Source organism: Bufo gargarizans, chromosome 7 (genome assembly GCF_014858855.1).
Source record: "Bufo gargarizans isolate SCDJY-AF-19 chromosome 7, ASM1485885v1, whole genome shotgun sequence".
NCBI lineage: Eukaryota > Metazoa > Chordata > Amphibia > Anura > Bufonidae > Bufo > Bufo gargarizans.
Window position 1 is genome coordinate 28342806 of NC_058086.1, and position 26683 is coordinate 28369488.

Here is a 26683-nt window from a genome sequence, read left to right on the forward strand (position 1 = left end):
GCCTCAGAGCTTCAGGACTTGAGAGGGGTTAATATAAACTATTTATCTTCTTATGAATTCAATACATTTAATACGTTTTTATCCAAAGACAGAGACTTGGTGTAGGAAAATGGATCCTTTTAAGCCTAATCCCTCGGCTCTCTTGCAGGGCATGTTAACGCACTGTTATTGGCTGCAGACAGTTTGGGAAAGTTGCCAGTTTTGCAGGAGACACAGTTTTACAGTAATCGGAGCTGAGCGAAGAAGGGACGGTTTATCTAATGCCCTTTGTGTTGTTGACACGAAGTGTTTGAGGGGGAATCGGTAGGAATGTGTCAGACATGGCGCGCAGAGGGCGGCACTGTCCTGCTAGGACCTGTGATTGACAACTGAGCTCTGCGGCCCTCGGTCCTTTACATACCTGAGGCGGAGTTCACGAGGGTTAAAGATCGGTCAGGGCACTGCTCGAGGGGAATGTGTAACCGTGTAGCATCAATGAATGTGCAAAATTGTTAATACGTTGCTTCATCTTAATTAGATGCCTTTTTATTTTAATTAAATTATTTTGCCATCATGCAAACTGTATATAATACACAGATGTATATGCAAACTGTCCATCCATACCCATTAGTGTATACCTATTCATCACTGCAACATACTGGACTCATGACTCTACAGGAGGGCATCTGTCAGCAGTTTTGTACCTATGACACTGTGTGCTCTGTTACATGTGCACTTTGTAGCTGAAGGCATCTGTGTTGGTCCCATGTTTATATGTACCCGCATTGCTGAGAAAAATGATGTTTAAATATGTGCAAATGAGCCTCTAGGAGCAACGGGGGCGTTACCGTTACACCTAGAGGCTCTGCTCTCTCTGCAACTGCCGCATCTTCTGCACTTTGACTTTAGGAGAAACCGGGGCATAGCGTGATGACGTTTACACTGCCTGGTCCTGTGTATCAAAGTGCAGAGCATCCAGCCGTTGCATCCAGAGAGAGCAGAGCCTCTAGGTGCAACGATAACGCTCCCGTTGCTCCTAGAGGCTCTTTCTTCTCAGCAGTGCGGGCACATATGAACATGGGACTAAGGCTACATGCACACCAACGTTGCTTCATTCCGTGTCCGTTCTGTTTTGTTTTTTTTGCGGATAGGATGTGGACCTATTCATCTCAACGTGTGCTATGTCTATTCCGTTGCTCCGCAACAAAAATAGTGCATGTCCTATTTTTTTCTAGTTTGCGGACAAGGATAGGCATTTTTACAATGGATCTGCAAAAAAAACGGATGCCATACGGAACGTCGTCCATTTCTGGACTGCAAAACACATACGGTCGTGTGCATGTAGCCTAACACAGATGCCTTCAGCTGCCAAGTGCACATGTAACAGGTCAGTCAGTGTCATAGGTACAAAACTGCTGACAGATGCCCTTTAAAGGACCTTTTGTTTTTCCACACTTGACATGTGCACAGGGTGGGTGATAAGTATCTGATTACATGGACCCCCACCAGTGACGTCAGTGGACGTCCCAAGCCTTGTTTCTCCTCATGCGGTCATGCAGGTTGGCACATGCGCCCTGCTGCTCCATTCGGTGTCTGTGGGACGGATGGAAACACCTGAGCCCTGTACTCGGCTTGTCTTCAGCTGCAGTGCCAGACACAGAGCATGGACATGAGGGGGCGCTGTTGCTTCAAGCGGAGGAGCAGACCTTTTTTTTTCAATCTATAGAACCCCTTTAACCCCTTACAACTCACCTTTACATGAAAATATTATCTTACTGCCTTCTTTCACATAGTGAATGTAATTCCATCAGAAGAAGAAGGTGAAGAACGTTTTAGGTCTTGAATCCCGTGGCACTCTGTGGATGGGTTTAATATGGGTTAAAGGGAGTCTGTCAGCAGCGTTGACCATGACAGCACCAGGTACGGGCTGGGGGGAGCAGCGCATACATACGTTTTGAAGAGCTTGAAGTTTTGTCAGATCCTGCTCCTGCGAGTGCACAATGGTGGGCCTTCTCAGAAAATAATGTTTACAGTGAAATGTAGTTTATGGTACAACCCTTTTAAGTGATGGTGGAGCTGTAAATTGAAAGAGCTTTCCTAATGATATAATGGTGGTAATGTATTGAATCTTGAAAAGTTATTTTAGTTTTGGAAAATGCCTGCATCAAAAGACATCTGTTGATTGCTGATGGCTAAAGGAGCATTTACTGTAGCTGCATGTCCTCCATGCCACCGGGGACTTTCCATTAGGCGATTTATAGAACTGTCATGCAAAGTTGCAGGAGGGCGTGTGGTTCCCCTTCGCTGTCATTTTAGATTATGATAAGAGACATTTGAGTGTTCAGAAAGAGTCTGTTACTCAACCTCAGGCCCCTGGAAACGATTCCCACACTTGATCGGAGCTAAAAGCAGATTTTCTTTCAGCAGACAGACATGAGAAAAATCAATATTTTCCTTTTTTGCGGCTTAGTGTTTTAACACAAGGCAGTTTCCTAGAAATCCCATCCTATACAGTCTATTGTTCCTCCCAGCCTGGCCCCGGGAACATCAAAATGTATCCAAATGCGAGTTCCTTTATGCCCTTGACAATAGAAAACAGGATACAGATTCCGGCTTCTGTTACTGTTCTCGTCTCAGTAGTTACATGCTGTTAATGAAAACCACAAGACGATCAACAGAATAGCTTTGTACTGTACGGCCGCAGTATGTCAATGTGATGTTTGCAGAGCTCGCGCACCGCATTGTCGTTCTTTGCAGCTTGTTTCCTGTGAAATATATCAAGAAGATTTGCAAATGAACAAATGTATGGTTTGAGTCGTTGGTTGGGGGGTGCAAGTCTGTAGCGTATGAGACAGTAGGTCATACCCATACAAAGAACTCGCCAAATGATAAAGGCAAGAGGGGGTTCAGGCTCTGCCAGAATCAAAAGGTCTGAACCCAATGGACCGATCAGGATTGAGATGACTGTCGTAAAGACTTAGGCCTCATGCACACGACCATATTCGTTATTGCTTTGGACTCCACAGCTGAAATCCGAAGGCTGATCCTCAGGTTTCAGTGATGCAGATTAGCCCCATTCAATCCACGTGCAGACCCCCGGTGCAGTTTCCAAGCATACGCCACTCCAAGTATAGGGACATGTCTTTTCTTAGTGCAGTTTTGAAGTCCGCAGCTGTTTGAATGGCAGTGCGGAATTGAGGAAATTGAAATATTCTGCAGATGTAAGCGCAGAATACGTGCCAACATCTTTCTGGAAAATTCACAGTGTTAACATGGCCTAACGGTGAGCTCCTGCTGACCAGAATGTTATGTTTTAACGATGTCCATAGAAGGGATTTGAAGCAATTTTTTTCAGAAAAACGATGCTTCAGCCTTGATCAAGATATATTAAAGGGCATCTGTCAGCAGTTTTGTACCTATGAAACTGATATGTGTCACCTGTTGCATGTGCGCTTGGCAGCTGAAGGCATCTTTGTTAGCCCGCATTGCTGAGAAAAATGATGTTTTCATCTATGCAAGTGAAGCTCTAAGATCAACAAGGCCGTTACCCTTTTTGCTTAAGGCTCAGCTCTCTCTGCAACTGCTGCGTCCTCTGCACTTTGATTGACAGGGCCAGGCAGTGAAAGCGTGATCTTCTCTTAAAGTCAATCAAAGTGCAGGGGGGCGCAGCAGTTGCAGAGAGAGCAGAGCCTCTAGGTGTAATGGCAACGCCCCCGTTGCTCCTGGAGGCTCATGTGCATATATTAAAACTAATTTTTATCAGCGGGCAAATATGAACATGGGACCAACACAGATGTCTTCAGCTGCCAAGCGCACATACCATAGGTCAGCCAGTTTCATAGGCACATATCTGCTGACAGATGCCCTTTAAGTTATTCGACCCAGAAAAACGGAACTCAGAAGTTGTAACTTGTTCAAAAAGTGCTAATTTCCTCCATGTACAGTAGCACGGAAGAGATGGGGTTAACAGTGGCTTATTTTCCACACCGTGCCTTGGCAGGAACCTCTTATGTTGACGGACAGGTTGAACCTTGAATAACAGACATGAAGAACACTTTAGGTTGTCGCTCTTAAACTTGACAAGACCTTGCGTTCCGAGCAGGCACATTTTAGCTTTTTGCACCTGAGCCGCGCCTGAGGATGCAGTCTGAAAGGATTACAGTAACACTTAGTGACAAGCACGCTGCGGGAGGGGTTGCCTTATTGTGACTCAGCCTACCTGAGAATTTCTAAGTCAGATTTATTTTTCTGCTGTCAAACTGTATTACAGTAGCCTGGCTGGATACAGAACAAGGTCAGACATGATACACCAGCCGAGGAGCATTCTCCATTTTTTTTTTTGCCGCTTCTTTCTGCAGAGTGTTACGTAAAGGGGTTGTCTGGGACAGGATGGGTTGTCAGTATCTAATCTGTGGGCAACCCACTCCCAGTTCCCCCACCGATCAACTGTTGGGAGGGGCCGCAGCGTAGGTGAGCATCTCGGGTCCATTCAAGTGAATGGGATTGAGCCGCAGTACCAAACCAAGCCACTATACAATGTGCAGGCTGCAGGAGTCTAACCCCCACCGATCAGATCAATACAAGTGATGAGCGAACTTCTGGTTTAGAAGTTCAGGTTTGGGTTGATGTTACCGCAGAATTGCGTTATGGATCCCGTGACCACGGATCATAACTTATGGCCTGTGGTCACAGGATCCATAACGCAATTCTGCGGTAACCCCAACCGGAACGCTAACTTCTAAAACAGAAGTTCGCTCATCACTAGTGTAAGAAGGTACCTGGAATCATCGTGGATGGAAGGTATGGATCACCGAGATTCCTGGGCTCGGTGAAGTAAGAGACTGTATTTTATGTGTCAGCAGCAGCTATTGCTAATTGACACATTGAGATTTAGCATGGCTGTCATAGCTGATCCGGGACGGCTCTTACTGGGAGTAGTCAAAGTGCTGGGTGGGTGACTACTCCCCATATTCCAGGCCGGATTTTGCCAGGCATAAAAACCAGCCAGCACTGCCAGGTGTGTGGATTTACCTCCCTCTGACAGTGTGCTGTGAACTGAACTGAGGGCTGTGCTGGGATTTGAGGTTTGAGCCGGGCTGGAGGACTAAAGGCGAGTAGGCCGCCTATGGACTTGATGAGGCTGAATGGCTAACAGGGTGTGAATTAACACCCAGGAGAAAAGGTGACTTTTATTGTTTATGGACTTTCCTTGTGTGTGAACAAACACCAAGCCACCTGCGTTTTGTGATTCACCTTATCTGCATTTTGTCATTCACCAATGTGTGAATAAACACCACTGTTTGATTCAAGAACTGTGTACTTTGCCTCTATACTGCACTCACTAGTCCTAACTACCAGAGCGAATCCCCACACTAGGGGTAAGCGAATTTGTGTTGGCAAGTTTGGCGTACAAGGTTTGGGTTCGGGATACCTTATGATCCGTGGTAGCAGAATCCATAACGAACTTGAAAACACAAGTTCGCTCATCCGTACTCATCACTAATCAATACTTAATTCCCGGAAAACCCCTTTAACTTGTTGAAGGGATTATCACATCAAAATTATTATTTTTATTGTTAAAAAACTTGCAAAATTAAGTTAATTTGCAATGTAAATGCAAGAAAAATAACCTTTATTTGCCAGGATAACTTACTCTCGTGTCATTGGTAGGGGTGCCCCTTCATTTTAATAATGTGCCCCAAATCCTGCATCCACCTTCAGCAGTAGGCAGGGGAGGACAGGCACGCACCGTGTGTCTTCATGCTCCCTCTCTGCATCGCTGCTGCACATAAAATACCTCCTATGCTGCCCTTATCCCACTTTTAATCGTTCTGCCTCGAATGGCTGTTTTAGGAAATACTTTCATAGCCCATAACTTAACAAAGCTGGAACAGACTTTCATATTTTTTTTCTTGGGTTCCTCTTTTATTCCTTTGTCCAAGCTGGTGTCCTAACACTCTGACACTAACCAAGCGGCACTGACCAGGTTAGACCCTGTATGGACAACACCCTGTTGACAAGGGGTAACATCCAGTGGCAATTCATTTCCACGAGGAGTAATAGAGGTACAACATAGAGCTCTGGGAAAAGTTGCTCCTAAATTGATATATTTTTTTTTAAGGAATACAGGGGTCAACAGGTCCTCTTTAAATGGGTTGCCCAGCCTTGATTTAAATGGCCGCAGCCCTGTAGTACTGGTCTGTGTAGTCCTGACTAGGATAGGTGATCAGCAGGGTGTCAAGCGCCTGCTGATCAGCCAGGGCTTGTCCATAGTCAAGGATGGACCACCCCTTTAACCTCAAGACTAAGCAGAGAAGACTTGCCAGTAATCAAACAATACTTTTCTTTAATATCCAATAATAACATTAGGCGCATTTTTATGAAGATTTGTGTCTTATGTAGATTTTTTTCATTTTCCCAGTTTTACCTCCTTTTGTTTTTGATCTGTGAATAGTTAAGAGACTCTGCTCCATTTTCTGTATTTCAGAACCAGAGCGGAGAACGAGCGGCACATTAAATATTCATTAGCCTGAAAGTTCATCTTTGTTGTGTTAAAGTAATAGGTGGCCTTTTTTGTTTATCTCGTACCGAACAACAATCGGAGCCAGGGAGCAGATCTGTCTAATTTCTATCACAGCCGCCACAGGTGAGGAAATAAAAGGGATCGGAATGAAACCGTAGATCCGGGCAGATGGTAAAAATGGGAGAATATCATCCTCCTGGTTATTATACCTCTTGATAAACGGTGAGCCTAAGACAGGTAAACCCTGAAGAAGACCCAGCCGCTTTTGCAGATTGATGGCATTAGGCTGGAGCTTAGAAGAGAATGTGATTTGCCGGCTGACATTTGTATCTGCTTCTCTCCATCTCTGTAGCCTCTTCCATAATACGGCAGCATCTGTGCGCTCGCTCTGTTCGAGAACGCGCTTGCCAAAAGGAAAGATTGAAAGGTTACTTTTTAAAAAAAAAAATTTAATGACTGAGGGGAACAAATGAATGAAAAAAATATATATACACACCAGTATGTATAATTTATGTGGGAAGTTATTACCGTATATATAATTTATGTATTAAACATGCAAATATGTAGGAAGAGTATTTTATTTTTTAATTTTACAGTATACATTTTTTGGGGTTAAAGGTTTTTAAAGTCTCATGAAAATGACCCTGCAAAAATTCGCCTTCCCTGACCCCTTCATACATTGATATTCACCTTATACCAGCAGTCACACTCCAGACTGAAGGTCAATGGCACACTCTCCCCGACATTCAAAATCTCAGACGGGACCAGACAGGGGTGCCCGCTGTCCCCTTCCTTATTTATCCTTACAGGAGCGAGATATGGAAAGAGGGAGTTAAAATATACTGCCATCGCAGACAACCTGCTGTTCTTGGTCTCTAACCCTGAAAAGGGGATGGACTGCCTCGTGACAAAAATTGAGGAATATAGTCTGATCTCGGACTTTAAGGTAAATCACTCTAAATCAGAAATATTAAATATCTCTATACCAGAATCAAAAGCAATTCAACTAAAGACTCATCTCCCTTTCCATTGGACCAAGGGGCCCATAAAATACCTAGGGATACAGATAGCAAGGGACCTAGAGGACCTATACAAATGCAACTATATAGCCGTTCAGAGAGACATTACACAACTGCTGCAGAAATATAATTTGCCCTCCCTGCCGTGGATGGGAAGAAAGAATGTCCTTAAGGCGTATGTAACATAGTAACATAGTACATAAGGCCGAAAAAAGACACTTGTCCATCCAGTTCGGCCTGTTATCCTGCAAGTTGATCCAGAGGAAGGCGAAAAACCCCTGTGAGGTAGAAGCCAATTTTCCTCACTTTAGGGGAATAAAAATTCCTTCCCGACTCCAATCAGAATAACTCCCTGGATCCCCGACCCCTCTCTAGTAGCTATAGCCTGTAATATTATTACACTCCAGAAATACATCCAGGCCCCTCTTGAATTCCTTTATTGTACTCACCATCACCACCTCCTCAGGCAGAGAGTCCATAGTCTCACTGCTCTTACAGTATAGAGTCCATAGTCTCACTGCTCTTACCGTAAAGAATCCTCTTCTATGTTTGTGTACAAACCTTCTTTCCTCCAGATGCAGAGGATGTCCCCTCGTCACAGTCCTGGGGATAAATAGATGATGGGATAGATCTCTGTACTGACCCCTGATATATTTATACATAGTAATTAGATCTCCTCTCAGTCGTCTTTTTTCTAAAGTGAATAACCCTAATTTTGATAATCTTTCAGGGTCCTGTAGTTGCCCCATTCCAGTTATTACTTTAGTTGTCCTCCTCTGGACCTTCTCCAGCTCTGCTATGTCTGCCTTGTTCACAGGAGCCCAGAACTGTACACAGTCCTCCATGTGTGGTCTGACTAATGATTTGTAAAGTGGTAGGACTATGTTCTCATCACAGGCATCTATGCCCCTTTTGATGCAACCCATTATCTTATTGGCCTTGGCAGCAGCTGCCTGACACTGGTTTCTATAGCTTAGTTTGCCGTTTATTAAAATTCCTAGATCTTTTTCCATGTCAGTGTTACCGAGTGTTTTATCATTTAGTATGTACGGATGACTTGCATTATTCCTTCCCATGTGCATAACTTTACATTTGTCAGTGTTAGGCTACATTCACACGTCAGTATTTTCCTATATCCCGATTTTTGGTCAGTTTTTTGCGGATCCGTTGTTCCTGAAAATGTTTCCGTATGTCATCCGTTTTTTGCGGATCTGGTCCAGATCTGGTCCTGATCTGTTCCGCAAAAAACGGAACAGATCAGGAAAGAAAAAACGGACGTGTGAATGGACCCTTAAACCTCATCTGCCACTTATCTGCCCAAGCCTCCAATCTATCCAGATCCCTCTGTAGTAGTATACTGTCCTCTGTAGTATATATATACAGTACACTGTCCTCTGTAGTATATATACAGTATACTGTCCTCTGTAGTATATATACAGTATACTGTCCTCTTCTGTGTTAATTACTTTACACAGTTTGGTGTCATCTGCGAAAATTGATATTTTACTATGCAAGCCTTCTACAAGATCATTAATAAATATATTGAAGAGCATAGGGCCCAATACCCCTGTGGTACCCCACTAGTGACGGTGACCCCTCCAGCACTGACCCCTGAGGTACTCCACTAGTGACAGTGACCCAATCTGAGTGTGTACCGTTAATAACCACCCTCTGTTTTCTATCATTGAGCCAGTTACTTACCCACATACAGATGTTTTCTCCCAGTCCGAGCATTCTCATTTTATATACTAACCTTTTTATGTGGTACAGAGTCAGATGCTTTGGAGAAGTCCAGATATACGACATCCATTGATTCGCCGCTGTCAAGTCTAGAACTTACCTCCTCATAGAAACTGATTAAATTTGTTTGACATGACCGATCCCTCATGAAGCCATGCTGATATGGCGTTATTTGCTTATTTCCGTTAAGATGCTCTAAGATAGCATCTCTCAGAAAACCTTCAAACAGTTTACCCACAACAGATGTTAAACTTACCGGCCTATAGTTTCCAGGCTCTGTTTTTGGACCCTTTTTGAATAATGGCACCACATTTGCCATGCGCCAATCCTGTGGGACATTCCCTGTCAGTATAGAATCTGGAAATATCAGAAATAAGGGTCTGGCTATGACATTACTTAATTCTCTTAGGATACGGGGGTGTATGCCATCCGGTCCTGGCGATTTGTCTATTTTAATCTTTTTAAGTCGCTGATGTACTTCTTCCTGGGTCAGACAGGACACTTTTAATGGGGAATTTATTTCAACATTCTGCATGTCATCTGACAGTTTATTTTCCTCAGTGAATACATTGGAGAAAAAAATATTTAACAGCTTTGCTTTCTCCTCATCGTTCTCTGCGACTCCCCCCTCATTACTCTTTAACGGGCCGACACCTTCAGATCTATACTTTTTAACATTTATATAATTGAAGAACATTTTAGGGTTAGTTTTACTCTCTTTGGCAATTAATCTCTCGGTCTCTAGTTTGGCCGCTTTTATTTGTTTTTTACATGTTCTATTTTTTTCCTACTTTTTTCAGTGCTTCCTCGCTACCTTCCTGTTTTAGTGTTTTATATGCTTTCTTTTTGTCATTTATTGCTTTCTTTACAGTTCTGTTTATCCACATTGGTTTCTTTTTGTTCCTTAACCTTATATTCCCATACGGTATGTACCTCTCACAATGAGATTTTAGGATGCTTTTAAAGATATCCCATTTTGTGGCTGTATTATTATTTTTGAGGATTTTTTTCCAGTTAGTTAGGCCTATGGCCTCTCTTAGTTGGCTAAATTTAGCTTTTTTTTTGAAGTTTGGTATTTTTGTTCCTCCCTGTAGAAACGCTCTTTTGAATGATAATTGGAAGGTTATTACTTTGTGGTCACTATTTGCCAGGTGTCCCCCGACCTGCACGTCTGTTGTTCTGTCAGGTCTATTGGTTAGTACTAAGTCCAGTATGGCCGTCCCTCTAGTCGGGTCCTGAACCAGTTGGGAAAGGTAATTGTCTTTGGTTATTGCCAAGAACCTGTTTCCTTTATGAGATATACAAGTTTGAGTTTCCCAGTCTATATCTGGGTAGTTGAAGTCCCCATAACAACCACCTCATTATGATTTGCCGCCTCGTCTGTCTCGTTTAGTAGTAGATTTTCTGTGGACTCTGGTATATTAGGTGGTTTATAGTAAACTCCTATTAGTAATTTATTATTGTTTTTAGCGCCATGTATCTCTACCCACAGTGACTCCACATGTTCATGTCCCTCACTTATATCTTCTCGGACTGTGGGCTTTAGACAGGACTTTACATAAAGGCAGACCCCTCCCCTTCTCCGGTTTTGACGATCCTTTCTAAACAGACTGTAACCTTGTACATTAACTGCCCAGTCATAGCTATCATCCAGCCATGTCTCAGTTATTCCCACTATGTCATAGTCCTCCTCAGGCATCACTAATTCCAGTTCACCAGTTTTATTAGTCAGGCTTCTGGCATTAGTATACATACAATTAAGAGGTTTATGTATATTTTTTACCCTATACCTTTCCTTCTGAGCTGTTCTAGTCCCTCCTTCCATTCCTCCCCCAGTCTCACTACCTTGCCCCCGGTCTCTAGCTGCACTATCTTCCCATTCTATAACATAATTACCCTCCCCCCAGTCCCTAGTTTAAACACTCCTCCAACCTTCTAGCCATCTTTCTCCCCAGCACAGCTGCCCCTTCCCCATTGAGGTGCAGCCCGTCCCTACGATAGAGCCTGTAGCCGATAGAGAAGTCGGCCCAGTTCTCCAGGAACCCAAACCCCTCATTCCTACACCAGTTCTTGAGCCACTTGTTAATTTCCCTAATCTCCCGCTGCCTCTCTTGTGTGGCCCGTGGTACAGGTAGTATTTCGGAAAATACTACCTTTGAGGTCCTTGCCCTCAGCTTTTGACCTAAATCCCTGAAATCATTTTTAAGGACTCTCCACCTACCCCTAACTTTGTCATTGGTTCCGATATGGACCATGACCGCTGGATCTTCTCCAGCCCCTCCCAGTAATCTGTCAACCCGATCCGCGATGTGTCGAACTCTAGCGCCAGGAAAGACAGCACACTGTTCGGCGATCATGGTCTTTGTGACAGATTTCCCTATCTGTTCCCCTAATAATTGAGTCAAACCTTGTCCTATATTTATTACAAATGACACCATTACATTTGCCAAAATAATTATTTATTGATATTAGGAGGATGTTCTCCAGGTTTCTGTGGAATGGAAGGAGACCCCGAATCTCACACAATATCCTGGCTAGGCATAGGGAAAAGGGAGGTCTGGGAGTCCCAGACACGGCCAGATATTACTAAGCAATACAACTGAATAGATGGCTAGAGTTAGTAGACCCCAAAAAACAACCGGACGTCAAAGCAATATGCGAATACAGTGTAGGTTCATCCCTTCAAAGCCACTTATGGCTGCCAGATAAAAACATATACCATATTTTTCGCCCTATAAGACGCACCTAGGTTTTTGAGGAGGAAAATAAGAAGAAAAAAAATTTGAACCAAAAGGTGTGCTTTTGGTGGGTTTTGAACTAATGGTGGTCTGTGGATGACACAATTATGATGGATCTGTTGAGGACACTGTTATGGGGGATCTGTGGGTGACACTGTTATGGGGGATCTGTGGGTGACACTGTTATGGGGGATCTGTGGGTGACACTTTTATGGGGGATCTGTGGGTGACACTGTTATGGGGGATCTGTGGGTGACACTGTTATGGGGGATCTGTGGGTGACACTGTTATGGGGCATCTGTGGGTGACACTTATGGGGATCTGTGGGTGACACTGTTATGGGGGATCTGTGGGTGACACTGTTATGGGGGATCTGTGGGTGACACTGTTATGGGGGATCTGTGGGTGACACTGTTATGGGGGATCTGTGGGTGACACTGTTATGGGGGATCTGTGGGTGACACTGTTATGGGGGATCTGTGGGTGACACACTGTTATGGGGGATCTGTGGGTGACACACTGTTATGGGGGATCTGTGGGTGACACACTGTTATGGGGGATCTGTGGGTGACACACTGTTATGGGGGATCTGTGGGTGACACTGTTATGGGGGATCTGTGGGTGACACACTGTTATGGGGGATCTGTGGGTGACACACTGTTATGGGGGATCTGTGGGTGACACTGTTATGGGGGATCTGTGGGTGACACACTGTTATGGGGGATCTGTGGGTGACACACTGTTATGGGGGATCTGTGGGTGACACACTGTTATGGGGGATCTGTGGGTGACACACTGTTATGGGGGATCTGTGGGTGACACACTGTTATGGGGGATCTGTGGGTGACACACTGTTATGGGGGATCTGTGGGTGACACACTGTTATGGGGGATCTGTGGGTGACACACTGTTATGGGGGATCTCTGGGCGACACTCTGTTATGGGGGATCTGTGGGTGACACACTGTTATGGGGGATCTGTGGGTGACACACTGTTATGGGGGATCTGTGGGTGACACACTGTTATGGGGGATCTGTGGGTGACACACTGTTATGGGGGATCTGTGGGTGACACACTGTTATGGGGGATCTGTGGGTGACACACTGTTATGGGGGATCTGTGGGTGACACACTGTTATGGGGGATCTGTGGGTGACACACTGTTATGGGGGATCTGTGGGTGACACACTGTTATGGGGGGATCTGTGGGTGACACACTGTTATGGGGGGATCTGTGGGTGACACACTGTTATGGGGGGATCTGTGGGTGACACACTGTTATGGGGGATCTTTGGATGGCTCTTATTGGGGTCTCTGGATGGCACTGTTATGGGGATCTGTGGATGACACATATATAGCATCTTATGCTATGCGTCATCCACAGATCCCCCCCCCCCCCCCATAATAGTGTCCCTGCGGTGTGAATGACTCCCAATACAGGGGGTGGGGGTCGCATCTGGTTTTATAATGACAGCGGGGCCCGTGCAGTGACTGTATTCTACTACACAGGCCCCGCTCACTGTATATAATCTTATCTATAATTGTAGGCATTGTTAATATATAAAATATATATAAAAGTATATATAAAAGTTCAGGGTAATCAGCGCCTGCAGAGCAGAGAGGAGGGAGGAGGCAGGCCGGGAGGACGGGCGCTGGCAGCGAGAGTCACTGCATCATGCGCCCACGCCGCCTGCTTCATTCATAAAGTGGGTGGCGCAGGCGCGTGACGTAGTGACTCACGCTGCCAGCGCCCATCCTCCCGGCCTGCCTCTTCGCTCCTCTCTGCTACGAGCGCTTGTAAGTATACAGGTGCTGATTACCCTTAACTATATTAAAAATGCCTACAAATATAGATAAGATTATATACAGTGAGCGGGGCCCATGTAGTAGAATGCAGTCACTGCACAAGTCCCGCTGTCATTCTAAAAAGCAGAAAATGCCGGCCCCCAGCCCCTCCTCCCGCTCAGCTGATACACCCGCCACGCTGAGTCGTGGCGCGACGTATCATTGAAAATTCGGAAAAATGCATGCAGCATTCGCCCCCATAAGACGCACTGCTATTTTTCCCCCACTTTTGAAAAATATGGTAAATAAAAGCAAAGACTTAGAAGGGGATACAAGAGACCTGGAGAGAGTTGAGCAAAGACCTGGCCCCTGTTCCATCCCCCTTAATGCCCGCAAGTCTCATCCCAGATCTATTTGAGCACACCAGAGATGACATACCTGAGGTCTGGGCATCCTTATCACTCGCCAGAGTTGGAGAATTAACTCCTGATATAGAATCCTCAATAATTGACAAGATACCCAATCAAATAAAACAATCCTCAGGTTTCTTCCTAACAAGAACACACATTAAAGCTGTGTGCGGTGAGGTGAAAGAGAGAGAAACATTTTGGAGACGTCTGACCGACTTCGAGAAGTTAACACTGTCACCACTACCCAAACAAAGGAAAATCTTGGCGCTCTACCCCATGGTGGGAGGTTGGGGTGAGACACAAAAACCATCATACCTATGAGAACGGGAAAGAGAGCTAAATATAGTTCTTGCAGAACTGGAAACCAAAAAACTCCTGGCATCCTCGCATGGTTTCTCATCATGTGTACTACTCCAGGAAAACCATTTCAAATTGCTCTCCAAGTGGTACAGAACTCCTGAGTTCCTCTTCAAAAGAGGGCTATCTCCTGACCAGCGGTGCTGGAGATGTGGAGGAGGAGTAGGCTCGCTATCCCACATTTGGTGGACGTGCCCCTTAATTACATCATACTGGGAGGGGATAAATGCAGTGATAAAAAAAGGTAACAGCTCCGGACTTCATGATCACAATAGAAATGGTAGTCCTTTCCAAACCAGCCAGCCCTTACCTCCCGTCAAAGCGAAACCTAGTAAGGCACCTTATTTCAGCTTCCAAAGCCATCATACCCCTACACTGGCTCGACACACCCTCAGTACAAGAATGGAAGGCGAAAGTGAACTAGATATGCCAATTTTAAGAAATGACAAGCTGGAACAATAGGAGCCACGATAGATTTCTAAAAATATGGCAACCTTGGAAGTCTTTGGAAGACAGCGGGGCTTAAAGGGGTTTTCTCATCTTAGACAATGGGGCATATCGCTAGGATATGCCCCCTTTGTCTTATAGGTGCGGGTCCCGCATCTATATCGAGAACAAAGCCCTGAAAGTGAAGGAGGGCACACTGCGAATGCACAGCCGCCCTCAATTCATTTCTTTGGGGCCGCTGAAAATAGCCGAGCGCTATTGCCGTCTGCCCCATAGAAATGAATGGGAGCATGGGCAAGCGGAGAGGCTGGAGATTAGCGCTTGGTGGTGGATGGACCCTGGGAAATCTGGGGTCCTCCAGCCACAGCGCTACCTGCTCCGTTCTTGATATAGGTGCGAGTCCCAGACAATGGGGGCATAGCGATATGCCTCCATTGTCTAAGATGGGAATACCCCTTTAAACTAGAACGCATTGTGGGTCGATGGCAGCCACCACTGGCCGTTGCATTCGAAGCACATAATCTACCCCCCCCCCCCCCACCCCTTTAACTTCTTCCCACGTCCCTCTAACCTTTCTTTCTCTTCTTTATCCCCCCCCCCCCCCTTTAATTTGTTTAGTCGCTTTTTCTCATACTCCACCGCTATGCATCTCACTGTGAGCAATAGAGACATGGAATGTCTGACAAGACCATATTTGTGGATTTCTATACAATGTGATGATTTGTTGTAGTTCTTTTTTGTAACACCAGTCATCATGCTAACGTGTATTTGTATGAAAATCTGAAAATAAAGAATCCCCCCCCCCCCCACAAAAAAAAAAGATTTAAGTCATCGTGAGATATTACAGTTTTCTCACTGGCCAATAGATCAATCACATTAAGCCGATATTTCATGCTTTCAGCTTTGCTGTATACACTGGGACAGAATGAGCAGAATCGTTTCCTTATCATTAAAGGGTAGGCGGGTTAATGACTAATGGCTGAATGTTGAGATAATCCTGGATAGTATTTGACCTCCCCACCCCATCACCAGACTGAAAGAACAAGTGCTGTGCCCTGTACTTTTTGTGGCAACCATGCCAGGTACGGCAGCTCCTTGCGCCTCAGTCTCTTTTTAGTAGATGGGACTGGGCACAACCGCTACCAATTATCCGGCACTGTGCACACTTAATACCGCACTTTATAGCCAAGAAGACCTGATGATCCATCATGCAACCAAAATAGCCCCATGCTGGATATCCGTAAATTACCCGATTTATTTTTTTATTTATTTTTTTGCATATTAGGCACCGATCACTACGAAGTGTGTGGGGTCTGGTTGATTGCAGCATCTGATATTCTGGTGCTCGGTATTCTTGGAATGCAGTAGCCTAATTTTACTATATATCATACTAGTATATTCAATATGGCACTGATTGGTGAAGTGTATAGACAAGTTTACAAAATGCACCCACACATCTACACACATGCAGGCTTGATTCTGAAAGAGGGCGACGTAAATTTGGGGGGTGGTACGTAGAATTCCTTTAAAATCACAATCTGGACATTACTGACCCCAAGGGCACATGGAGTCATGCCATTCTATGTTATCTCTACTATACCATTTTATCCATATAAAATTATAGAAGGGTAATTCTAGCAGATCGGTGGTCCGCATAGGGTCGACCACACACAGGCCGCCGTCCTTTAGACCAGTGTTTCCCAACCAGTGTGCCTCCAGCTGTTGCAAAACTACAACTCCCAGCATGCCCGCACAACCAAAGGCTGTCCGGGCATGCTGGGAGTTGTAGTTTTGCAACAGCTAGAGGCACACTGGTTGGGAAACACTGCTTTAGACACTCTCCTCCAAGAATATTATTTGTGATGCATGCTGTAAGATTCTTGACTAAGAAGGGCCCCCCCCCCCACTCAAAAAAAATGCACACGTAGAAGCGGTACTCCTCCATATGCCATAGAAGTTTTACGCATAGCCACAGAATTGTATTAGCTTTCCGAGGCGAAAGGTCCACAGCACTGAAGTGGTGCATCCTGCATCCGCCCGCTCCGAAAACCGTTATCTGCTCACAATAAAGTGCTGTGGCCCCGGCACGCTGACAGTACATCGATTTCTCCTCTCGTCTTTCCTTTACTGTAAGCAGAAAGTAGTTATTGCATTTTATACTAAATGCCAGACAGGTGGGTGAAGTTCCCATAACATCTTAACAGCCAGAAGGTCACAGATTCAAATCCCAGGGAACCTGCAAAGCCTTTCATCCAGCAGAGGTAAACAGAATGTGGAGCCGTAATAACTGAGAAGATGTATTCATTACTGTGTAAAGCGCTCCAAGATCTGAGGATAAGAGGATGCGGATAGGGAAGATATTACTTTTATTACTAGTATTCTGCTAACTGTGCCATTTGTTAGAAATAAATTGTACTGCGCAGAGCAGTGAATGATGGGGATCAGCTCGGGGCAGCTTTGCCGAGAGAAGATTTATTGTGAATTACTTGTATACACATAATATTCCTCTTAACACGTGCAGGTTTTTTTTCACTTATTGCTTGAAGTGGAAGAAATGCAAAAATAACTGAGACTTCATTGACCTTTAAATAAAAGTTAAAAGCCGCCAACGTTAAAAGAATGGGAAAAATTGTAATTTATTTGTAAGAATTTCGGCATCTGCATCCTCCGGGGGCGACAACCTTGCAGCTTTATGGAATAAACGTTCGATCACTTCCGCTAAGTTTCTCATTTATACTGCCGAAGAGATGCTAAAGATATGGTCCTATGTTAAAAAGGCACATCGGAAAAGTCCAATGTGTAATTGACCCGGAATCCGCGGTATGAAATCCATAGAGTCCCTCGGATTTTTGCCGCAGTTTCCCAGTGTGCATGCTGTGGATCAGTCTGCGGATTTGGCTCCATTCAGTGGGGCTTATCTGGTGTGCGGAGTCGGACACCCGGTTTCCACACACGGACCACGCCAAGAAGACACGCGGTGCAGATTTCCCATTGACAACAATGAGAAGCAGATTCCACATAGAAATCCGTACAGAAATAAGACCACGTGAAGATACATTGAACCTACAAATTAATACGGGGAGAAGGCTCGATTTCCCAGCCTAGAACACTTTGTAAAAGAGCATCTTGTTGCATAAGAAATTAAAGAGCATCTGTCAGCAGTTTTGTACCTATGACACTGGCTGACCTGTTACATATGCACTTAGCAGCTGAAGACATCTGTGTTGGTCCCATGTTCATATGTGCCCGCATTGTAATTTAAGCAAATGAGCCTCTAAGAGCAACGGGGGCGCTGATGTTACACCTAGGGGCTCTGCTCTCTCTGCAACTGCTGTGCCCTCTGCACTTTGACAGGACGAGGTGTGATGACTTTTTCACTGCCTAGTCCTGTCAATCAAAGTGCAGAAGACACGGAAGTTGCAGAGAGAGCAGAGCCCCTAGGTGTAATGACAACGCCCCCGTTGCTCCTAGAGGTTCATTTGCATATATTAAAACATCATTTTTCTCAGCAGTGCGGACACATATGAATGTGGGGCCAACATGGATGCCTTCAGCTGCCAAGTGCACATGTAACAGGTGCAAATCTGTTGACAGGTGTTTAAAATAAAAAAAATGGAGAAAAGTGCAGTATGTTGAAAGCTCTGCCTACTAAAATATTCAGATGAGGAGCTTTTGTGTCTTCAAAATGGGTAGTTCAGTCTTCAGTAAAGTTTCTCCATGTGTTATTAGATTTGTAACTTCTGGCCAACAGTAAAGGTTGATATCCTAAAACCGGCATAGGCAGCCTCCTACCCTCCAGCTGTTGTGAAACTACAACTCCCAGCATGCATGCTTGCTCTGCTCTTCTAAGAACTATGATAATAAAAATGAGTGGCTCATGCATGAAATTGTAGTTTCACTACAGCCGGAGTGCCGAGGGTTGCTGATCCCTGTCCAAGAAGGAACGTGGTTTCAACGTATTCCATATTTTCACAGTATTTTCAATTTCTATCAATTTCCTTGTCCGGACAGCGTAGCATCCTGTATACCACCCCAGCACTGTCCTTAAAGGAGTCCGGAATCCGCATCAGCAGGTCTGTCTTCCGATAGGCCATCAATATCAGGTCAGTGGGGGCCTGACTATGGGCACTGATCAGCTGTTTGAACGAGCCCTGGCAGTGCAGTGTATTGTCTTCGTCGTGTAGTGTAGTACACTGCGCCGCTGCTACTACATATACAGCAATCAGGGAGACAAACCGAAGAGGCTGCCCTGCTTGCACCAACTCCGCTGCTCCTCGAAGCAGAAAGGGTGCTGATAGTCCGACCCCCACTGACCTGATAATGATGGCTTATCTGAGGTTCGACCACCAATATGCGGATCCCGAAACACCCGTTTAACTTTGTGCCTAAACGAATACAAATGCAAACACTACATACAGCAGCACACTGCGTTATGCAGACACTGAATCTATGTATTGTTTTGTAATGTTTTACTGCCATATTGACTGTGATGGACATTTGAGGTTCTTAGAGCACATTTTAATTAAACTCCTCTGCCAAGGAGACCTCTTCAGATTGGGAACCTACACTATGCCACTTACCTCTCCTGCTGCTTATAGGGGGTCATTTATTATATATATTAGGCGTATTTCAGGTGCAGACTGTTTGCGCTGCAGTCTGCGACTTTTCCCTGCTTACGCCAGGTCTAAAAAAGTGGCGGGGAAGGGGACGGGCCGGGAGGCCTGTCTCATTTACCATTTCCTACGCATGTTTCATTCGTAGAAAAAGGTCTAAATGTAAGACAGCATTTAGCACTGGCTGAGGATCTGCAAAGAGGCCTGCACGTCTTTGTAACTTCGGCGGAACCTCCGTCAGCGCTGGGTCTAAAACGCCGGTCTTAATAAATGTGCCTCCAAGTCTTTGTTTGCCCATGGCAGCATTCACCTGCACATTTATTCTTTAAAGGAGTGCTGGTCTGACTTAGTTTTTGATTGCATCTCCCCTTAGTTTACAAAAAAAATCTATGTTTTCTTGGTACACTCGTAGCCATAGCAACCAATATATGTAATATAGTTAAAAAAAAGCACCATCTCTTCAGCAATCGGGTACAGGCTTCAAGTCCTCAACCTACCGTATTTTCTAGCATCCCAGCTATACAAAAATCACACATTGCATTTTTTGCTGTAGTATTTTATTAAACATGTTGCACCGTTTGGCTTCTGCACGTTCTAGGTTTCACACACAGTACACCGCGACGTGCAGAATGCCATTCGCAGTGAAATCTGACGGCTCGAGTCTCCAAGTTTCTCTCTCTTGAACGATCTCGTTCATCATCTTAGAATATCATTCTTGAGAAACGAAGGAGGGGCTGGAGACCCAAGCCAGTCTGATGGGTTTAGCACATAACGGCATCCTGCAGGCTCCTGTGTACTGTGAGACACTTGCAGAAGTCAAACAAAGCAACATTTTTAATAAAACCCTATTGCAAAAAATGCTTTTCAGCCAAAAATAAAAATATATATAAGAAAAAAAATATATATAAGAAAAAAAATATATATAAGAAAAAAAATAAAAATGCCCCTAGTGTGTCTATAAGTCCGTATCCAGTCAGCTTGTAAAGTAATTGGTAGCCGATGTGCAGAACGTACGAGAAAATGAAAAATGTTTGGTGCGTGTAGATTTTAATGTGCTGTATATGTGCCTGTTGTTTATTTAGTTATCTATAAAAATGTTTACAAAAAAATACAAATATATTCATAATAATCCTAATAAAAATATTAAACTCCCAAAATAAGACCTGATATAATAAGGTCTGGATCATCTGACTCTTCCAGTGAATACAATTTTTGCTCCTCGCCTCCAGCACAGAATAGTTACATGGGCAAATGTGTGAGGAGGTGCGACATTACTTTTGTAGTTTTATTTAAAAACATAGCTATTATTGCTCATTATTTTCCGTTTTTTTTTCTCTCTCTCTACATGTTGTTCCCCTATTTTTTACCTAACAGCAGCCAGCTCCGTGGGTCGCATTAACAATATATTCACATGATCTCATTAAACGAGATCTTGAACTGTTGAACAAAACTGAAACCCGTCGGAGAAGTATACAGTGTATATATCTCACACTCTGTTTTAGTCATTACGCACTTCCCCCTTCTCAGATTAATTCTGAGGGCTTGGAGACGGGGCCCGCAGCGAGAGCCATGTAGCAGTTCCGCTGCCATGCAGGGGAGCCACAGATTCCACGTTTAATTAAATGGAAGAAATCCACAGGGCCTTTGTTACTAACAACTCCCAGCAAGGAGTAAGCTGGGGCTAGCAGTGGGACATGATCTATCCGACAGCGACAACTGTACCAATACACGCTCGTATGTGACACTGGTGAAGAATACCTAATTGTGGTGTTATCCTGATCAGCGTTACATACAACATTGGAAGCGGTGTCCATCTAATCAGCAAGTCTGAAAATCCCTGCCGTAGTTCTGTCCAACGAAGAAGGGACACCTACGTTTATACTTGGCTCAGATTTACAGTTTTCAACTTTTTCACATAAATTCTGTAGTATAAGATTTTACAGATATTGAATTATTAAAAAAAAAAAAGCTTAAAAAATAACAAAGCCCGTGCTGAAAAATAAGGGAAAAAAACTAAAAATTTTAATAGCATAAAATGTATAGAGTCCTTACATATTGGATTATGTTGCTCTTTCTGATGGTTTAGTTTGGAACAAATGAATAAAAAATTGAATAAATACGTTAAAAATTTGCTTCATTGTACTGAACAGTTATCGGACAGGCTTCATAATTTTGTTTAGTCGTTAGTTCACTAATGAGAATTCAATGCAGGCTTAGGAGAGGTTAACGAGGGTAAAATGTTCATTGAAAAACTGCCTTTTCGGGATCTTCCCTCTAAAAAAGAAAAATGTCTTAAAGGGAATCTGTCCCCAGCGACCACCCCATCCAGCTGTTTGCATAGACACATAGCTGAGATTCACCTGATTAACACTCTTTTTCTTTTGTCCATCTGAGACTCAATTTTATTATATGCAAATTAGGCCTTTGGTGCAACGAGGGTGTCACTGTTGCTCTTGTCGCACCCAAACTCCACTCTTTTCTATGGCCAGCCCCTCCCTCGCTACTTTGCCACTGCCTGGCCCTGTCAATCAAAGCAGCGTGGGAGAGGCTCGCTACAGAAATGAGTGGAGCTCGGGTGCAACAAGTGCAACAGTGACACCCTCAGTGCAACAGAAGGCCTAATTTGCATATTAAGAAAAAATATCCTAACTCTGGAACGGAGCATCAGCTCAACAAAAGAGAAGCAGTGAGAACGACAGGATAGGGCGGTCATTGGTGACAGATTCTCTTTTAAAGGGGTTGTCAATATTTTTTAAGTGTCAAACTGGCATAACAACATAAAAAATAAACGATCCCTTGCCACCATCATTCTGATGATTACTGGATCCCTACTGGGAGCATTTCCTGTGGGTTGAGAAGGGCTAAGAAGCAGAGACCAGTAGGTGCCCAGTAAGCATCGGTGAGGGATTTATTAGGTTGCTTTTTTATTTATTTTGATTATACCTTTATGACTTTAAATAATGATAAATACAATATTGTAAAATGTAGCAAAAACTCCAAGCAATTCGTTTAGACATGTCACTATGTAAAGTCACTATAAGCTTACTTAGACCCAACATTAAAGGAGTAATAATGTGCACCCCAGCCTTCTGTACCTGGGGAAAAATCCATACTCACCGGCTCCCCGCTGCTCTGTCCCAGCTCACTGGCCCTCTCTCTCTCTCTGCATGGATGGGGTAATGTGTGCGGGGGCAGCCAATGACTGGCCTCAGTGGTGATGTGTCTCCAAGCAGCACATCACTGCTGGGTCCCACTCCACTTGGGGACACCTCACCGCTGAGGCCAGTCAGTGGCTGCAGAGCCGCACATGACCAGTCCATGCAAACCTTGACGGGTACCCCTGTAAAATAAACGCTGAACAACCTTAATGTTGAATTAGTATCTTAAAGAAATTGTCTTATTAAGACAAGCTCTGTCCATGTACCCTAGAATTTATTACATGTAATTGCTGTGTACTACTATATACATCTCCGGGTGGTCGTTCTTACTGTATTTTTATTTATTTTTTCTCTTAGGATGAGCGAGAAGCTAGAGAAAATGTGAAACGAGAGCAAGATGAAGCTTATCGTCTGTCCCTCGAAGCTGACCGAGCCAAGGTGAGTGCCCACATCTACAAATGAGTTTCATGATGTCAAGAATGCCTCCTTCATAAAGACATCTGAACAACTGCTATTCATTCCTCCTGTCACAGAGGGAAGCTCAGGAGAGAGAAATGGCTGAACAGTCCCGGCTGGAGCAGATCCGGAAAGAACAGGAGCAGGAAAGAGAGGTAATAATCTGTTCTTAAAGCGCAAAGGGGTCAGCCCACAAAAAACGTTGATCAGCTATCCACACCAGTATTGAGGAAAGACCCAGCCGTTGTAGGGGGTTGGAACGTGAGATTTTCCAGTATCCAGCAATAAAGATGGATAATGTGCGCCGTCACCTCTTCTGCGGAGCGGTGGTCACACATGCAGTTTTCCGCTCCATCAGTCCCATAAACTTTGAATGGATTGGTAGAGTGCTCCATTCAAGCAGGCAATGTGGGGGTTCTAATGGTCAGATCCCCCCAATAATCACCTCTCCTGTGGTTGGGTGATGAATGTTTTTTGAGGTCCAATCCCATTGAATCTCCAAGAATGTTTTGTGGAAAAAAGGCAACTTTTTGATTAATTTTTTTTGCTAGCCCAGGACGACTCCTTTTGCATTTTTGTTCATAAGAATAGTGGTTCTGCATACCTTATTTGGGTGGAGTGGCAGTTGAGCATATGCACTCCCTGTCCATGCAAACGCTATAGGACTATCAGAGAAGACGAAGCTCTATGGTTATGTAACTTCGACAGTGGTCAAACCTTCACCGGTCTAACATTTATTCTCTGTCCAGTGGACAGTGCTTAGTTCCATCTCTGCAATGGAAAGAGTCAAATGGGACAGCCCTTGAGTACCCAGTTTTTTGGGGTTAGAGGAGAGATCTTCCCTGGTTGCACGTTTTTCATGTAGGTATAAATTAGATGTCTTGTACCGTCCATCTTGTCCTGTAGATATGAAAGGTTTATCTTCTTTTAGGTAGAGAGGACTATGGGGCGATTTATTAAGCCTTGTACACCAAAATTCTGGCTTCAAAAAGTTGCAAAAAATGGGTTTTGCAAGCTTATTGGACTTAAAGGGATTATCCAAGACTATAAAAAGCTCCCCCATATGCCGGGCCCCTCACATTGAATATACTTACCCCGCGTCACCCGTCCCTGCCTGCCATTGACTTCTTCCCCACCGACACCGGATGTTTTCATCCACACAAGGGGAGTAGCAGCAGTGGTGGTGTGGGGACCAGGAGCGGCACAGGGTTAGTATATTCAATGTGAGGGGCCCGGCATATGGGGGAGCTTTTTATAGTCTCAGATAACCCCTTTAATTGCAATCATTTAATTATTTTAATTTTGCGCGTTTTACACCACCCTTTACAGTTTTGCAAAGTGTGGGCACGGGGGAACTTGTTTAGCGGTTTTAAGCCAGATTTACCAAATGCAAAAAGTGACAAAAAATGTCACATTCTTAGGCTACTTTCACACCTGCGTTTAGGTGCGGATCCGTCTTGTATCTGCACAGACGGATCCGCACCTATAATGCAAACGCTTGTATCCGTTAAGAACGGATCCGTTTGCATTACCATGAACAAAAAAATAATAATTTTGTTCATGATAATGCAAACGGATCCGTTTTGACTTACACTGAAAGTCAATGGGAGGCGGATCCGTTTTCAATTGCACCATATTGTCAGTAAAAACAGATCCGCCCCAATTGACTTACATTGTAAGTCAGGACGGATCCGTTTGGCTCAGTTTCTTCAGACGGACATCAAAACGCTGCAAGCAGCCTCCAGAGCAGAATGGAGGCTGAACGGAGGCAAACTGATGCATTCTGAGCGGATCCTTATCCATTCAGAATGCATTGGGGCTGAACTGATCCATTTTGGGCCACTTGTGAGAGCCCTGAACGGATCTCACAGGCGGACCCAGAAATGGCAGTGTGAAAGTAGCCTTACTCCAGTAAAGAGGGTGGATTAGAAACTGGAGTAACATCTCAAGACAGAAGAGATATACTCAAAGATTCACCAATTTTATCATACACCGCGTTACATTCAATAAATTTTACGCCAATTGCAGCAACGCAGACTCCCGCAAAACTGACTTCAAACATTCCTTTCCAGTAAATCTGCATCTTACCTGCAGTTCTGTGTAATACTACATAGCACCTTATGAGACGAACTGAGCACTGCCACATCTGACCCGGCTCTGCTACATCTGAAACAGAACCTTTGTCAGTGCACAGAAACCTATCGCCAATGCGACTGCGGTGTCTGAGTTTTGTAAACCTCCCGCCCCAGACACAAGCCGATTCCAGACTGCGCGGACGCTCTCACACTGTATGGATGTATTTTTCCTTTGTGATTCCACGGCTGTAAAGCAATAGTTCTCAGTAAAACAAACAGGTATTCTTTTCCCTCGGCATTCATTCTGTTACCCTACCTTTCATTCTAGAAGCCACTTTACAATAGCTGTTTAGAAACTAGATTTTCCTACAAGAAGAAAAAAAATATAATGGTCCCGCGGTCGGGGCAGTGCGGCCAGCGCTCTGTTCTTTTTAATGCAGTGTGCAGCAATGGAAAGAATAGATATTTGCTTTGCAAAACAAAAAGCCATTTTTTAACAATGCTGTTTATTAGAGAACGCCGCAGTTGAAGTTCAGGGATTACACATAATCTATTGTTGTCTGGCTGTGTTTGCTTACATAGAGGGGTTTTTGTTCAGCGCATATATTTGAAATGTGCCTATTGATCTATTCAGAGGAAGCCGCTGCCTCCCTTTTCTTTCGAGCCCCCGAGTCGGTTGTTCAGGTGCTGGAGTTACATGCTCTATGCATCATCTAATTGTTATTTATTTTTATTTTTTTACCCCCCTCTCTAAGTTGGTCCATTGCCTAGGTATAAGTCATTGTGAGTCTGTGTCCTGTGACAACGCCATCGGGGGAACTGGTTACATTGGGGAAATAGGAATTCTTTGCACAAAGGAAAAGGGACTCTAATGAGCTACTGTTTATCCTTCTGCGATATAATTGAGCGGGCGCAGTAAATAAAATGGCATCTGTTATTGCAGCCGGCAGGAAAATGTCAAAACAACAGAAAGAAACAGGTGCTTTAATAACAATGGAAGCGGCAAGTGAAAGGAGCGCGGATTATAGATTCAGCCTGAAATGGAAAAATCAGGAGAGCGCTGAGCGGCATAGTTCTAGTATTCTCAGTACTGAGGTCTACCGGCCTTCATTGCTGCGTGCAGGTTAAATGAGACTTGGTCTTATGGCCCCTTTTCTATTGTATTGTGATTTTTTGTTTGTTTGTTTTTTATTGTATAATTTGTTTTTAGACTTTTGTGTCCCGATTCACAGTTTATGGCGCTGATGCAAACAGCAAGGCCACATTGTACCAAACAAGGCTTCAATGTTACTGTGTTCTGCAAACTTGGTCGGTGTCCGTGTGTCCTAAACCAAACTGCAAAACGGAAAAGAAAGTTGCCGAATGTCTTGTGTGACATTGCGCT

The 26683-nt window shown here is 44.3% G+C and overlaps 1 protein-coding gene and 1 long non-coding RNA gene across 4 annotated transcripts in view; one reads left to right on the forward strand and one right to left on the reverse strand.

Moving 5' to 3' along the window:
• The window catches only part of LOC122943232, a 33461-nt gene extending 31394 nt beyond the window's left edge, over positions 1–2067 (reverse strand). The window contains exons 1-2 of the long non-coding RNA XR_006390845.1: positions 1931–2067; positions 1732–1835 (exon numbers count right to left, since the gene is read on the reverse strand). This is a non-coding gene — a long non-coding RNA (uncharacterized LOC122943232). The remainder of the gene's footprint in view (positions 1–1731; positions 1836–1930) is intronic.
• Positions 1–26683, forward strand: part of FAF1 (Fas associated factor 1) — a 265559-nt gene that overhangs the window by 220097 nt on the left and 18779 nt on the right. For all 3 annotated transcript variants that reach the window (XM_044300816.1, XM_044300817.1, XM_044300818.1), the window contains 2 exons: positions 23126–23206; positions 23302–23379. In XM_044300816.1, coding sequence (XP_044156751.1) covers positions 23126–23206; positions 23302–23379 — 159 coding nt within the window. The remainder of the gene's footprint in view (positions 1–23125; positions 23207–23301; positions 23380–26683) is intronic.